General features: G+C 37.3%; 1 protein-coding gene across 1 annotated transcript in view; it reads left to right on the forward strand.

Annotated features, from left to right (window-relative positions):
* The window catches only part of ITFG1 (integrin alpha FG-GAP repeat containing 1), a 214740-nt gene that overhangs the window by 4979 nt on the left and 195678 nt on the right, over nucleotides 1–14083 (forward strand). The window contains exons 3-6 of the mRNA XM_029911788.1: nucleotides 874–1016; nucleotides 2700–2757; nucleotides 4945–5019; nucleotides 7111–7262. Of these exons, the coding sequence (XP_029767648.1) occupies nucleotides 874–1016; nucleotides 2700–2757; nucleotides 4945–5019; nucleotides 7111–7262 (428 nt within the window). The remainder of the gene's footprint in view (nucleotides 1–873; nucleotides 1017–2699; nucleotides 2758–4944; nucleotides 5020–7110; nucleotides 7263–14083) is intronic.

Genomic DNA, 14083 nt, shown 5'->3' on the forward strand with positions numbered 1-14083 from the left:
TTATGCATCCTCTGAGAGATGGTGGGGAAATAAGAATTTTGTAATCTATTGGGTTTATGTTTAGTTAGATACATTTCCCTTTTTTTTTTTTTTTTTTTTTTTTTTTTTTTTTTGCTTTTCCTCCTAAAACAGATGGAACAATCTCAGCTTCACTTATTTAATGCAGAATATGGGCCTGATTTCCAGTTCCTTTGCAAATGCCCACCTACTGTGTGCACAGAAAACTGAATATCCTTATTTACATCTTTCATATGTGCATGTGTGTGTGTAACTGTATATGAGTTTGAACAAACTGAGTACTCATGCACAGAATAGACACACATTTGCACATGCCAACACATGAGTACAGGTGCACTGACATTCAAACTTCTCATTTAGAAACAAAGCCCAGATACTCAATGAACAATGTGTGTGTGGACCAAAAGAACGACAGCAGAAAACAAAAGATAATATGGGAGAAGGAATAAGACACAGCAAAGGAGAAAAGATAGGGCTTTCTGAAGCCCCAATCTACAGCTCTGGTCCCTACTGCTTAGACATCATGTTTTATGATCTAGCTACTGGGATCAAACTAGAAGGTTTCCTTGTGTCTAAAATAGAGCTTTTAAGAGCCTGCAGTGATAAGTTGCTATGGTATGGAACTAGTAAGGTTTTGCAAGTACTGGGGGGTGTGAGAAGAGTGTATAAGATAGGGTTGGAGAATGTCTGCCAAGACTTAGGGCTAAAACTTTCATCCTACAAAATTTAATGTAATATTAACCATTTCAAAAAGAAAATACATTATTAGTCTATGGATGTACAATATTTTAGGGGCCCACAGATTTTAATCACACATCCATTTGCACATTTAAATGTTTAATTTTATAATTGTAGAAATCAGGGTGTCATAACCAGTGTGGTTCCTGGAGATTATGATGGTGATTCACAAATGGACGTCCTTCTGACAACAAAACCACAAAATCACATCACTGATGAATTATCGGTTATTATTTTCTGGGGACGCAATCAAACATTAGGTAAGTTGGTGTTGCTGTTAAATAACAAAAAAATACTTAAGTTATAACTTACTGGACAACATAACTATTATTTGTGTTTATAACAGAAATACTGATCAAGCATCTATAGCAGATCTGCAGTTTCACATCTACATAAAATTTTGTACTAGAACTACAGTGGGTAGGAGGGTTAAAAAAATCAGTCCCTTTATAATGGAGTAGCAATAGCCAATTCACGGTTCAAGTTGGAGCTATTTTTTTTAAACATAAACCAGATTCGCCCCTCCCCCCCGCCCCCAAATTGCCTCTACCCTCTCCCAACTTCCCCACGTCCTTAACAATAATTATTTTTATCCTAGGCTAAAGTTTCTCTGGGGAAGATGCGTAAGAAATAGGATACAGTATTATGAAAATTTACCTCTCCTTCATTTGTCAACATTATCCTAACATTTTTGGGCTCATGACATTTAATAAAATGGTTTGGTTTAGAAATTCCAAGTTTATTTGATTTTTGTTGACCTTGCTAAGAAGCAGCATTTAGGGGGAAGGTTTGGGGAGGGACGGGAAGGCTAAAGAGTCTTTAAGTGTCTTAAAAGCAATATTTAAACACTCAATATTAAAATATTTGTAAAGTATAAATCAAGCTACTTCTGACTTCAGGTACTGTTGCTGCCAGGCTGAGTCAGAAGTGGGGGGAATGGATTATGAAGTAGCAGACTGGGGGAATGGGTTGGAGCATGTCCAGGAGAGCACATGAGATGATCAGAGGATTTGGGAGGAATATGAAGGGTTGACATGGAGTGAGGCACAAACAGGAAGATGCAGGCCTCCTTGCCAGTTGACTGAGGGGATTCAGGGGACCTTGAGAGCTTGGAGAATGAGAGGCATAGAATGGTGTTAGTGGAAACGTTATATACCTACACGAGATAGAAGGTGTGGAAGATGGAAGGGCGGGGTACTGGTGCACACCCAGGAAGTGGGGGACAGAAGATGGGAGCAAATGGAAGTGTGGGGTGAAAGGAAACAATAACTGACCGCTCTGAGCAGGGATGGACAGAGGTATGCCAGGGACAGTTGGATGTGGGGTTTGAGGGGTCTGTGGGGGGAGCAGTGCAGGACACCCAGCCAGTTTACACTTCCACATAGTCTCCTCATTGATAATTACTCCTTCCAATTTACGTTGTGCTACAGTCTTAAACAACACCCTGAATAAAGAATACTTTTCAGGTACATTTTGTGCAAATGTTATATCTGGACACGCTTTTGTCCCAACAGGTTCAGATTATCCTTATTAACCACATTTTCACATGCTTCAATCTACATTTTAGTATTAATTTATAAGATTACTAACCTAGGTAGAAATTGACTTTTGTGGTAAGGGTTATTTTTGTAATTTTGTTGAGCCACCACGTGGCCAAGGATGGGTAAGTTCCAGAGTTGGGTCTCTGAATTGCCTTTCTTCTTTGTGCTGGCAGTTAGAATTTACATGGAGCTCAAAGCAGTCAGTTATATTGTTTGTGCTGAAGGCTGGCTGTGTTTTTGACAATGGCCAACAAACAAAATCACTGGCCAACAAACAAAATCACTAAATAGCTTTGGAAGACCTAAAGTTAATAAAGAATATATTATAATAAAGATGGCTGGGTGTCTTAATGTCATAAAACGTGTGCAATTTAATCAAGTGAATGCTTTTTCTGTTTTCAGATTCTAATCGTAAGACTGTGTTAAATAAAACTTTTCATGATGAGCCTCTAATTATGGAGTAAGTATGTATGGCATCTTACCTTGAACAAAACTTGCAGAAATAAATTTGAACATAAATGTTAAATATTTAATGTTTAAGTGTTTAGTTTGTTTAACAATGTCAAATTAAAACACCAAATATCTTAAGTCTGAAATGTGCCCAATACTAAAAACACAACATGAAATCATCCAGGCTGCAGGCTGTCGCATTTCCTCAAGGTGAAGTCTCATGACTCGCGGCCTCTAGACCAGGCATTTAGGCTGCAATTTACCGTGATCACCTCAATAGATCTGTCTTTAATTCTGTATCTGCAGTCCTGGTCTCTCAGGGACAATGACAGGGTTAACAAGTGACCAGCCAGTGTTCATAAAACCAAGTATTTATTCAGAACAAAAGCATTACAGAGAAAACAATAAATAGCTTACATGCATGCTTACGAGATAATACTTGTCTGCTACATAGGACCCTAGTAGGTTTCTTAGTACTCCAGGTTCTCTCACAAGGTCTGTATCTCTTGTCATAGTCTCATGTCAGTTCTTGGATGCAGTGAGAGTGATCTCTCTTCATGTAGTCAGATAGTCACTTTATACTGTTCTCAGTTCTCTGTTTGCCCAGGTGTCTTCAATCAGATCAGTTTATGCAGTTTTCCCCAGGGTGGAGATTTCTCTAGACTTGTTACAGGCCTACTGATTCACATTAATTATCCCTGTCCCTGCCGAGTGATCTTAGTTCCTGCAGGAAACTCCTGTACCTCCCCCAGTGGAGCTAGAATATAATCCCTAGACCAAACAGAAACATATAACATTTATAAAGTAGATACTACAGTAATGTCTTTGAATATTCCATGCATCTGTCATACTACTTACCCTATATACTTGTTCATAAGCTGAATTTTTTTAGTAAAAAAGGGAAGCATCAGAGAAGGGGGTTGGCTTATGAATGGGTATAGAGAGGGAGAGGTGAGAGACAGCCCCTCCCCCCCAACAAAGGGGGCAAGGAGAGGCAGCACAGCCAGCAGAGCCAAAAGGGAAGAGGCGGGGCCAGAGTCTCTATGCTTCTGGCCACGCTGCTTCCCCCCCCCCCCCCACCCCCCCCCGCCACCTCCAAAGCAGCTCCGGGGCTGGCAGGCTGCGGCCGCGCAGCCCAGCCTGCTGGAGCAGCTCCAGCCAGGCCAGAACATCCTCACCTGGCCCGCCCCAGCTAAGGTGGGAAGCAATGGGATGGGGAGAGTGTGGGGGCCCTAGGCTAGGGGTGGGGTCATGTGGGAGGTGGTCACAGGGGTTACTTCCCTGAACTCCAGTTCACCCCCCCCCCCCCCAAAAAATGTCCCCACCAGTTGCTGTTCCGGCCCATCAGGGTAAGCCGCTGGCAGGCCAGGACACTTTGTTTACTTAGGTTTACCTCCGTGCCTGCAGATGCTTGAGGTAAACAAACTGTCTTGGCCCGCCAGCAGCTTATCCTGATGGCCTGGGAGCCAAAGTTTGCCGACCCCTGAAATAGGGTCGGCTTATGAATGGGTCATAAAAAATTTCCATTTTTATTATCCATCTTGGGGGGGGGGGGGGGTCAGCTTATAAATGAACCGGCTTATGATCGAGTATGTATGTATTTGCAACCTCAAATAAGCAGCCCTTCTGTGATCGGTGAACTCAAATTTCATGTTTGCTGAGGCTGTTTACTTCCGTGTGTGTTGTAGGCAAGCTTAGAAGTCAGCATTGACCTAGGAGAAGTAGGGTGGCTACCACAACTGATAGGACCTGTGAGGAGATTAAGGTAGGAGGGTTGAGGAGAAAGGTAGAGAGATCTGCTAGATGGATGGTGGCTGGGAGATAGTTAATAAATCATTCTAATAGTCTGGTTAGGGTAGGGATTGTAGGTGTATTGATTTAAATTTTCCCTTTATTTTTTAGTAATTTACGTTTAACACAGTATTGCACTGTATTTGCTTCCTCCCCACCTCTTTTGCTGCCTGATTGCATACTTCTGGTTCCAAATGAGGTGTCTGGTTGACCGGTCAGTTTGTAACTCTGTTCATAACTCTGATGTTCTACTGTAGTGCAGATTAGAACTGAATCTTCATAGAAGAATGCACAGAATCAAGTTCTTCAATTCTTGAGTCCCAAATACAGAGGGATGATTTATAATAATCAGACTGAAAATTGTTAATAAAGGATAAGATGACACAGCTTGTTTTTACATTTTCAGCTTCAATGGTGATTTAATTCCTGATGTCTTTGGTGTCACAAATGAATCAGATAGGCCTCAGATACTGATAGGCAGGTAAGCTAAAATGTTTACTTATTTACTAGCATGTAACATGAATTTTTATATCAATTGTTCGCATACCCAATTCTACTGTCAGTGTAAGTGCATAAAATCTCCATGTTGAGTGGGTGGTGTACAGATATAGAGCTCTAGTTTTGACCCTCTTCCTCTTGATATCATAGGAGCAATGTTCTGTGTACTCTGTGGCACATAGGATCTAATTTCTGTGCACTTCTGTGTAATAAACTAGAAATTCTGTGGCGGTTTCAAGAACTTAAAACTTGGGTAATGGTGGCTGATATGAGAAAGTACATGGTGGTTTCTTGCAGCTATTATGGTGTACAATGGTAATGAATTCAATTGCATTTATTTTTATTATGGTAGAACATAGATGCCAGTGTCTTTTTAATTGGCGCTGTACAAATATGTAACAAAAAGACTGTCATCTGTGTACACACTGAAGCCTATAACTTATATTTGGTCTAATACACCACAAGATTCCATTCATGTAAATACAAAAGTATGTCAGCAGATACCAGTGGGCTGTCCACTATTGATTAGGGAATAGACATGAAAAATTTGTGCAATATTTTTCATGTGCTCAGGTTGAGGCATAAAGTGTGTATAGTTTTGACATATACAGAGGTACACTTGGCTGGTTCAGAGATTAATGGTAAAATATTGCCTAAAGTTGAAATTCGTTCCTGATACTGTGTTGCCTGAAACCTTTGGAACAAATTTTAACTGAGTGAATGCTGTTGGTTTTTGTTTATAGCGATTACTGTTGGACTAAGTCTATAATTGCCTTATTTTCATTTCCTCTCTTCCACTTACTTGTTGGTTCCTTGTGGGAGTAGTCTCGTGTATTAAAATAGGCTGGGGCTCTCTTTTGCACCTTCCGCCTACACTACAGCAAAATAAAACAAATGCATGATATGAAAATATTAAGTTCTTCCATTTTTTAATTTATTTTATTTGCTTTTAAATATGCAGTACTAATTCCCGTGCAGTAATACCTTGTAGAATTTTAGCTTTTGAAATTGCCTTATTTAAGCAAGAGGCAATTTACAAGAGAACATTTACTTCCAAATTTGTGGGGGGTTTGTTTTGTTTTAAAAGCTTTATTTGACTCATTTTTAAATACTGTTATGTGGGTGTGTTGATGTAGGGAGAATGTATGCATCAGAATTAACAGTTCCATATTTATTCAGATACGGTTTATATCTTTCTTTTCCTAATCTTATATATTTGGAGGGACAACAATTTGACTTAATTATCCCAAGACTGTTCTCTAACCTTTTAAATTTTTTTTTAGGGTTTTCTATAGCACCTATCATTATAGTATCTAATGTTCACCAAGTAAAATATATCTGCATAGAGAAACTATTATGTCTAAGAGGGTATATGTCTAGGGTCTTGAATGGGATATATGGGGTGACTAGCCTCTTCTCCCCCCCCCGCCCCATGTTACCCAGGCTACACTCTATATTTAGTGTGCTAGTTCTATAAGAGCTATTGCAATTATGTCATCTCAAGCTGGGAATCATACCCCCAAATACTTCAAGCTTCAAGAAAACTAATAGTAAAGAACTGCATTCTTTTTCTTTGGGAATTTAGACCAAAAACCCCAAGCTTCAAGTGCAGACCTATCCTAAAAGAACAGAGATCTAGCAAGAAAGACAGATGCATTTTTCCTCAGGATTAGAGCAGCAGTGAGAAAATAAAAGCCCTTTCCTATATCTGTATAACTGCAAACTTATAGTTCTGTGTCTCGTATTTTAGAATTTCAAGAGCAGTGGAACAGAATATGAATCTCTTTAATAAAAAGCTGGTTTCAGTACAAGACTTGCTAGTGAATACTGGAATAAAAATTTTAACTTATCTGGGATTTCTGGTTATACCCTGAGCAAAGGACTTTCTTTGGTGATTAGAATATGTTGTAGACATGGCTAATGCAGTAAAAGCAGGATAAAAGAAGATTCATCCCCATCAAATAGTAGAGACAGTTTTAAAAATATATATAATGCCTATAGGGAAAATGAGAATGAGAGGTTAGCTAAGAAAACTAATAGTGAAGAACTGTATTCTTTTTCTTTGGGAATTTAGATCAAAAACCTATTTGGCACAGTATGCTCTCAGATACTTAAAACATGATCCTGGTTCTGAGCTTCACAAATTGGAGGAGCAGCTCACAGACTGTTCACCCTTCCAAAGTGCTAATTTATATATCCTGCCTGGTGAAGAAAAGGATCACTTCAGTAATACCTACTGTGACTGGGACTTACCAGGCACATAAATTGGAGTCTGGGTTACTAGCATGACCCTTCCATGAACAACTGTTAAGTAGGGTATGTAGGGCCTATACTTCATATTCTTTACGAAATTATATGTGGAAAGTGTTCTGGTTTCTAGATAGAGGAACTTCATTGAAGATAGAAAGTAATTTGTATAAACATCCTAGTACATTTAAATATGAAATATTTAGTTTGTACCCAACAATTTAATTTAAACTTTTAATTTTCTAAGGAGAATTTGGCTGACTGTGCAGTTGATACTGCCTGATTATGTATAAAGTTTATTTAGTTTGGGTGTACTTACTTTAACTCAGTAAAACTGAAAATTTAACACATTGCCTGCACAAAGGTTGAGGGGAATACCTGTTGAGCAGCCAGTCTTAACCTATTTGGAAAATCAAGCTGTATTCTCTGCCTATTGTATTGCTACCATGTACAGATAACATAGATCACCTAACTCATTACCCGTGGAAGAAAAGAAATAACTGCTAAACAAGAGTCTAGAATCAGAATATAGATAGCAACTTGGTTCGTGAAAGTAGAAATGAACACATCTCACTCTTTCACAGCTATATTAGCTCTGAAAACAATTCAAAAACTTTTTAAAAAGAAAAATGGCTGACACACCCAAGCAAAAAAATTCAAACTTGGTTGCCTCCACTAATAGTAATGGGAGTACTTAGCTTTAGGCACCTATGTACTAATATGTGCATCTTTAGGTCTGATTCTCTGACGTACTGAGTTCTTTCAATTCCTGTCAATTTCATTAGGCGTTTAGGACACACAGGCTCTTAGATCAATTGTACATTACTATTACATCATTTCACTGGTACAGCCTCCCTCTTCTGTTCACACCTCTGTTTTTTAGTAATGTCTGCTTAAATTAAATCGCAAGTAATGAATAGCAGTTTTGAGTCTCAGAACGTGCTGTTTTTGCAACTTTTAGATACTACTACAAAGTTCCAGTTAATATCTGATTATCTATTTAGTAGTTTGTATTAATATGAAAATGTACAATGACATTTGCTTCATAGTAAATACAGATGTAGTTAGTCTCTGACAGCTGTTGGGGTTTTTTTTGTGTGTGTGTATAATCAACACTGATGCTCATCACTTTAAAAGAAATGGTTTGTTGTGAAGTGTTTTGAATTTCCCTGGGGCATTTTTTAGCTGTTGTGTCAAGAGAAGCCCATTAGAACTAGAAAAGTCAATCAGATTATACCTGTTTCCATAGAAACAGTACATCAGCTTTTCTAACTTTCATCTTCCTGGACCTTAAGCAGTGTATAATTAAATAATTTTTTTATTCTTGATATTAGTCTAATACATTGTTATCAAAGATAGACAGTGAGAGGTTTTAGCAAATCTGTAACCCATTTACTTAAAATGTAATCGTTGCTAGTAGCATCATTTTAATATCATTGTCAATAAGAGCATTTCCCTTTACTAGAGGTTATTTGAAGATTTATAGATCTTTTTCGATAAACAAAGAATTACAATATAGGACTGGAAACAATATTTTGATTATTTTTAAATCCTTCACATGTATAATTGGAAGTTCTCATGCCCTTCTAAGAGAGATGTTTTTGACCATTAATCTCTGCTTGAATTTTATCAAGATGACTTTTATTTAAATCTGATTTATGGAACAAAGCCTGCAAATTCCCCCCAAGGATGTTCATGACAGTAAGTGTAACCTTGCACTGATTATATTGGAAGATTTTATCAGCTTTCTAGGAGAACAACACAGTTAATATTCTGTGAAGAAATATTGGTACAAAGAAATATATTAATAGTTCAAAAGAAGGTTGAATGTTATAGGTCAGAATATAATCTGTTTGATAATGTTTGGAAATTGTAGCTTTATTTTATTTCTTTACAAAACCAATGTTTAGTTTTATTGGAAAATGTTTGGGCTTGTAATGGAGATGTCAACAGTTTTCCATTTCTTAATTGTTTTATAGTTCTCTAGAAGTAAATGTTTTGGAATATAATTTAAATAGATCTGTTTTTAATTGGAGAGGATGATTTTTTTTTGTTTGTTTCAAAGTTTCATAGTTAAATCTTAAATCTGTGGAAGATACACTTTGGATACTGATATTTGCTGATCTTAATCCTTACAATTACAGACAATGAGAACTACTGTATATTGGGTGTTGGGGAAAACCTAATTAGAGCTATGTTTGAAATAACTGAATCACTACTAACACCCATCATGTAGTGTCTGATTAACATTGAGTTGGATTTTTACCAAATGTAATAGTTAAGACGTCTGTATATGAAAAATAACTTCTTATTCAAACACCGGCCTTTGAAAGGCTTGCCATGCTGGAACTCGAAAGCTTGGAAATATTTGCGGATATGTGTTTGATTGAAAAACATGAACCAGGATGGTGATGTGGACATTTTAATAAGTGCTTGGAAATAAGTCCACCTAATTAAACAAATTGCAGCATGAAAGAACAGAAATTTAGCGAAGAGCAGCTATTCACAGTGAATTAAGGCAGCTGTTTTCTATGATCACCTACAGTACAATCTTCAGACATTTCCATATTAAATACAATTCATATAATCACAGGCGTGTTTTTTTTCTAGTTCTGTTAAATTATTTCTTTGTAGTTTCCACTTGAAAGAAGTATGATTCATGGGTAGAAAAGTTTAGTTTTCAGAAGATTGACATGAACAATATGTTTTAATCAAAAACTTCTGTATACAAGGCTTGGTTTTTCTCCCTTTTTATTACACTAATCTGATCTCAAAGGAGAGCAGGTTAACTTTGCTTTGAATTGTAACTGTTACCATGAGAGTAGCTTTACAAATATGAAGTCTTTCTAGATGGAAGAAGATAGGTGGATCTGGGAAATGATTTGGAAACTCACTTGAGTGAAACAGTGGTTCTGTGTGTCTCATTCAAAGATAGACTCTTTTAGATAACAAAAAATGAGTCATGTCTGTGGAAAGTAGCAATAAAGAAAGCATTGGAGGAAGAACTTTAAAAGCTAAAACTGCCAGTGTTCAGTATTCACTTTAAATATGGTCATTGCATTATCTGAGTTAGGTGTCCACTCAGTTCTCATTGCTAGATTGTGTCCAGACTTATTTAGAAGTGTAGTATTTCTCTTCAGATCGTATAAATCTTTCGCTTTATTCACTGAAGGGGAAAAAAGGACAAGACATACAAGGAATGTGACCTAACTAGTCTGCAACTTCACTAATTTAACATATCTGGGAAATTATCAAGCAATGACTCTGGTGCATACCTTCCTCTTGTAATCTGCACCATCTGAGGGCTTGTCTACGCAATTTACAGCGCTGCAACTTTCTTGCTAAGGGGTGTGAAAAAACACCCCCCTGAGCGCAGCAAGTTTCAGTGCTGTAAAGCGCCAGTGTAAACTGCACCAGCATTGGGAGCCATGCGTCTCGTGGAGGTGGGTTTTTTTTAGAGTGCTGGAAGAGCTCTCTCTGCTGTGACTACGTAAGCCACGTTAAAGCGCTGCCGCGGCTGCACTTTAGCATTGCCAGTGTAGACTAGCCCTTAGTCAGGGCTACTACCATTCCTGCAGTCTCTAGACCTTTAACCTAGTTCCAGCAACACTGTTGTGATTCCACCATTGTCCCCCTCAGACAAGGGTTGAGGATATGCTGTGGGTGGGAATGGCTGGCTCCTTGCTGTACCAACCATTAGGAGCCCCTATCTGTTCTTCTACCATCATCTTTAGAAAATGTCCTCCCCTAATCCTTATTTCAATTCCAGTTCATCCGTGAAGTGAATCACATATGCACTGGACATCTGTTGAGCTGCAAAAACATGACCACCTTACTACCTAAGCTACCCACTGGGTCTCTGGCCTGCTGACAGGAAGGTGAAAAAAATCCACATCTCCCTGGCCAATCTGGTAGTTGGGAGAAAAAGTTCTTCTCAGCCCCAAAAAATGTGGCCAGCAGGGTCCAGAAACATGCTCGTACTCTAATTTGAAAAGAAGGACTAGGAAGGCTGTTACTGCCAGACACAGGATTACACTCTGGGCAGGGATTTATAAGGAAAGGGTTTATAAGCCCTCCCTTTGGATGTGCATGAACAGATGAACCTTACCAAAGAAAGCCATTACTGCCCACTTCTGACTGAACCTAGGGAATACGAACAGACCCCTTCTGACTAATAGTAACTGCATTACAGTCTGTTTGTAACTTGTAAAATTTCAAAGTTGTTTTGGTTCTTCCCCTTTGAACTATTGTATCAAATGAAGGAGATATTTTTCATTGTCTGAGAAATATTCTGATACTGTACCTTGTTCTGACTTGATATGATGCTATTGTGATTTATGGTTCATACTTTGGGTAATTTATAAACACCTAACTCCACAGCTTGAATTTCAGACTGGACTGTTGTGATGGATTATTTTATGCTTTCCCAGATCTATATTCCCATTAATTTTAGTTTATGCACTTTGTTGCAGCCTGAGTATTTCTTTACTTATTTTCATAACACATTACTTAGGTATCTAGAGTAGCTCCTACCCATTCATTTTTCTATAACTTAAAATACTTTATTTCAGAATTCTGGAACAACTTAACAAATGGACCTTTCTTCCAAGCAGATATGTTGGGCCAAAGTCATCCCTGTGTATTTTTTTTTTTAATGTAGAATCTCAATAAATCATCCTCTTTAAAATGATTGCAAGGGTAAAGGTAGGCATATGAGAGAGAAAGGGATGGAAATGGAACAAAGGAGGGGAATAATATTGCCTTAGTCTCTTTGAATAATAGTTCCAATAATTAAACTTAAAACATGTGATTAAAATTAGTTGAAAGCCAGTCAAGTAAAGTAACCCTTGTTCCTGAAACCTCTTAATCCACTGTAACATAACTCTAGAAAAATCTGTTAAAAGAATGTTAAAGTTACTAAATCAGGCACTCAAAATTAGGAAGTAACAGAATTAAGCTTGTTCACATATCTGTTATTAACATTAACTCCATTATTTGGCAGCAGTAGTAGGGGTTATGTAACTTCACCAGTGGGTTAACTGTGCGGAAGTGGCCCCATTTTACAGACTGCATAACCAAGCATATTGATGTGACAGATTCTGTCTAGTATGGCTAAGTGAATGAGACTTGAGTTCCCCATTGGAGAACCAGGTTATCTTCACAGCTTCTGCAAGAAGTGACCTTGTGCAACTTATATTTTGCCTGTAAAAATCTCAGAGGGCAGTGATATGGGGACTTGCTCAATAAGGAGCGTGTCTTGTGTAGTGTACAGAATTATTATAACCAGTTGGTAGAAGAGAAGACATTCAACTCATGGTGCACCTTTCACTGAGGATCAGGGAAGAAGGATCAGTTTCATTTGTGTACCATTGTGTGGCCACTGCAGAGCAAGGGCGGATGCACAGTGAAGTTGGAGCGTTCAATAAATGAAGTGTGCAAGCTACTAACAAATGCTGCTGTGCAAGTAGTGGTTTTCTGCAATTTATATTACTTATTTTCCACTAGCCTTGTTCTCAAACAGTTCTCTAAAATTTTGCTAAAATTTTAAAATTAAAAATCTGAGGCAAAGATTGAACATGGAAAACTTCAGCCCAAACAGTTAAAGAATGTCAGTAATAAGCAATTATAAAACGATGTCATAATGAAAAATGTTATACAACTTTGATATAATTCACTATTCTGTCTATGACTATCAGTTAAACTACCAATTAAACACAGCTTCTTAATTGCATTACACTTTGGCTTTTTTGTGTAACTGTGATAGACTAGGTGAGAGGCTTTCTAATTTATAATGAAAAAAATATATATTTTCTCAACGGCACATTGAATAGATTTCAAATAAGAGCACCATATTCTGGTAATGTTTGGAGGCTTAATTATACTTTTACAGCCCCATTTCACATGAGACTCTTAAGACAGTTGATAAAGTTTAGTTAGTTAAACCTTTCAACATTTCTGGCAGGTAGCTAGTTAAGTATTATCCCTATTTTACAAATGAAACTGCAGAACGTAGAGGTTGTGACTTGACCAAGATCACCAAATAAATCTGACCGATCTTGGACCAAAACACAGATCTCCTTATTTGCTGTGCTTTCATCATTCATAGTTGTAAAATACTATTTATGACTCTCTCTCTCTTTTATGAAATGTTGCATTTGTGTGACTGTATGATGGTCATAATTCAATTTGAGAATTTTTAAAATAAATTAACATTGTAATTTGCAAATCTGTTTATTTTGAAATCAGTGACTCTTCAGTTATACTGAAAGCTTCCTGGTAGTGGTGCAGTGAACTCCATTCCATTTCTTGTTATGGATTCTCATGCAGGATACTCTTACCAGCCTCAGAATATTTTTAATATTTCAGTACACAGATACTGTAGTACCTGTCTGGTGTATTGCTTAATTAGACTATATTACTTATACTGTGGAAACTCAGTTCTTTAGCAAAACAAATTTGCTTAAACATAAAAGGCACAAACTGCTTTTGACAGCATGTTTATTTCTGGTTTTGTTGATCTTTAGAAATGCCACCAAGGTAAAGACTTCACAAAATAATTTGATTAAAACAGGTTATGAAAGCAAAACAAGTTTTGTTGTTTTTTTTTTTTTGTTTTTTTTTTTTTTTAAATATGGTAAGACTTCTGAAACTATGCTCCATTTCCTTTGGGTGTTTGTAATTCTTTGTTTAGTCTGAATCAAGTTAGTTTAAATAGCCAGGTATTACAAGAAACAAGATTAAAAGTACCCAAAGTAAGCCATTGTATTGACAGCATTTTATGTAAATATTGTCAAGAATTT

The sequence above is a fragment of the Terrapene carolina genome, unplaced genomic scaffold (assembly GCF_002925995.2).
Source record: "Terrapene carolina triunguis isolate 2854851 unplaced genomic scaffold, T_m_triunguis-2.0 Scaffold130, whole genome shotgun sequence".
In the NCBI taxonomy this organism is placed as follows: domain Eukaryota; kingdom Metazoa; phylum Chordata; order Testudines; family Emydidae; genus Terrapene; species Terrapene triunguis.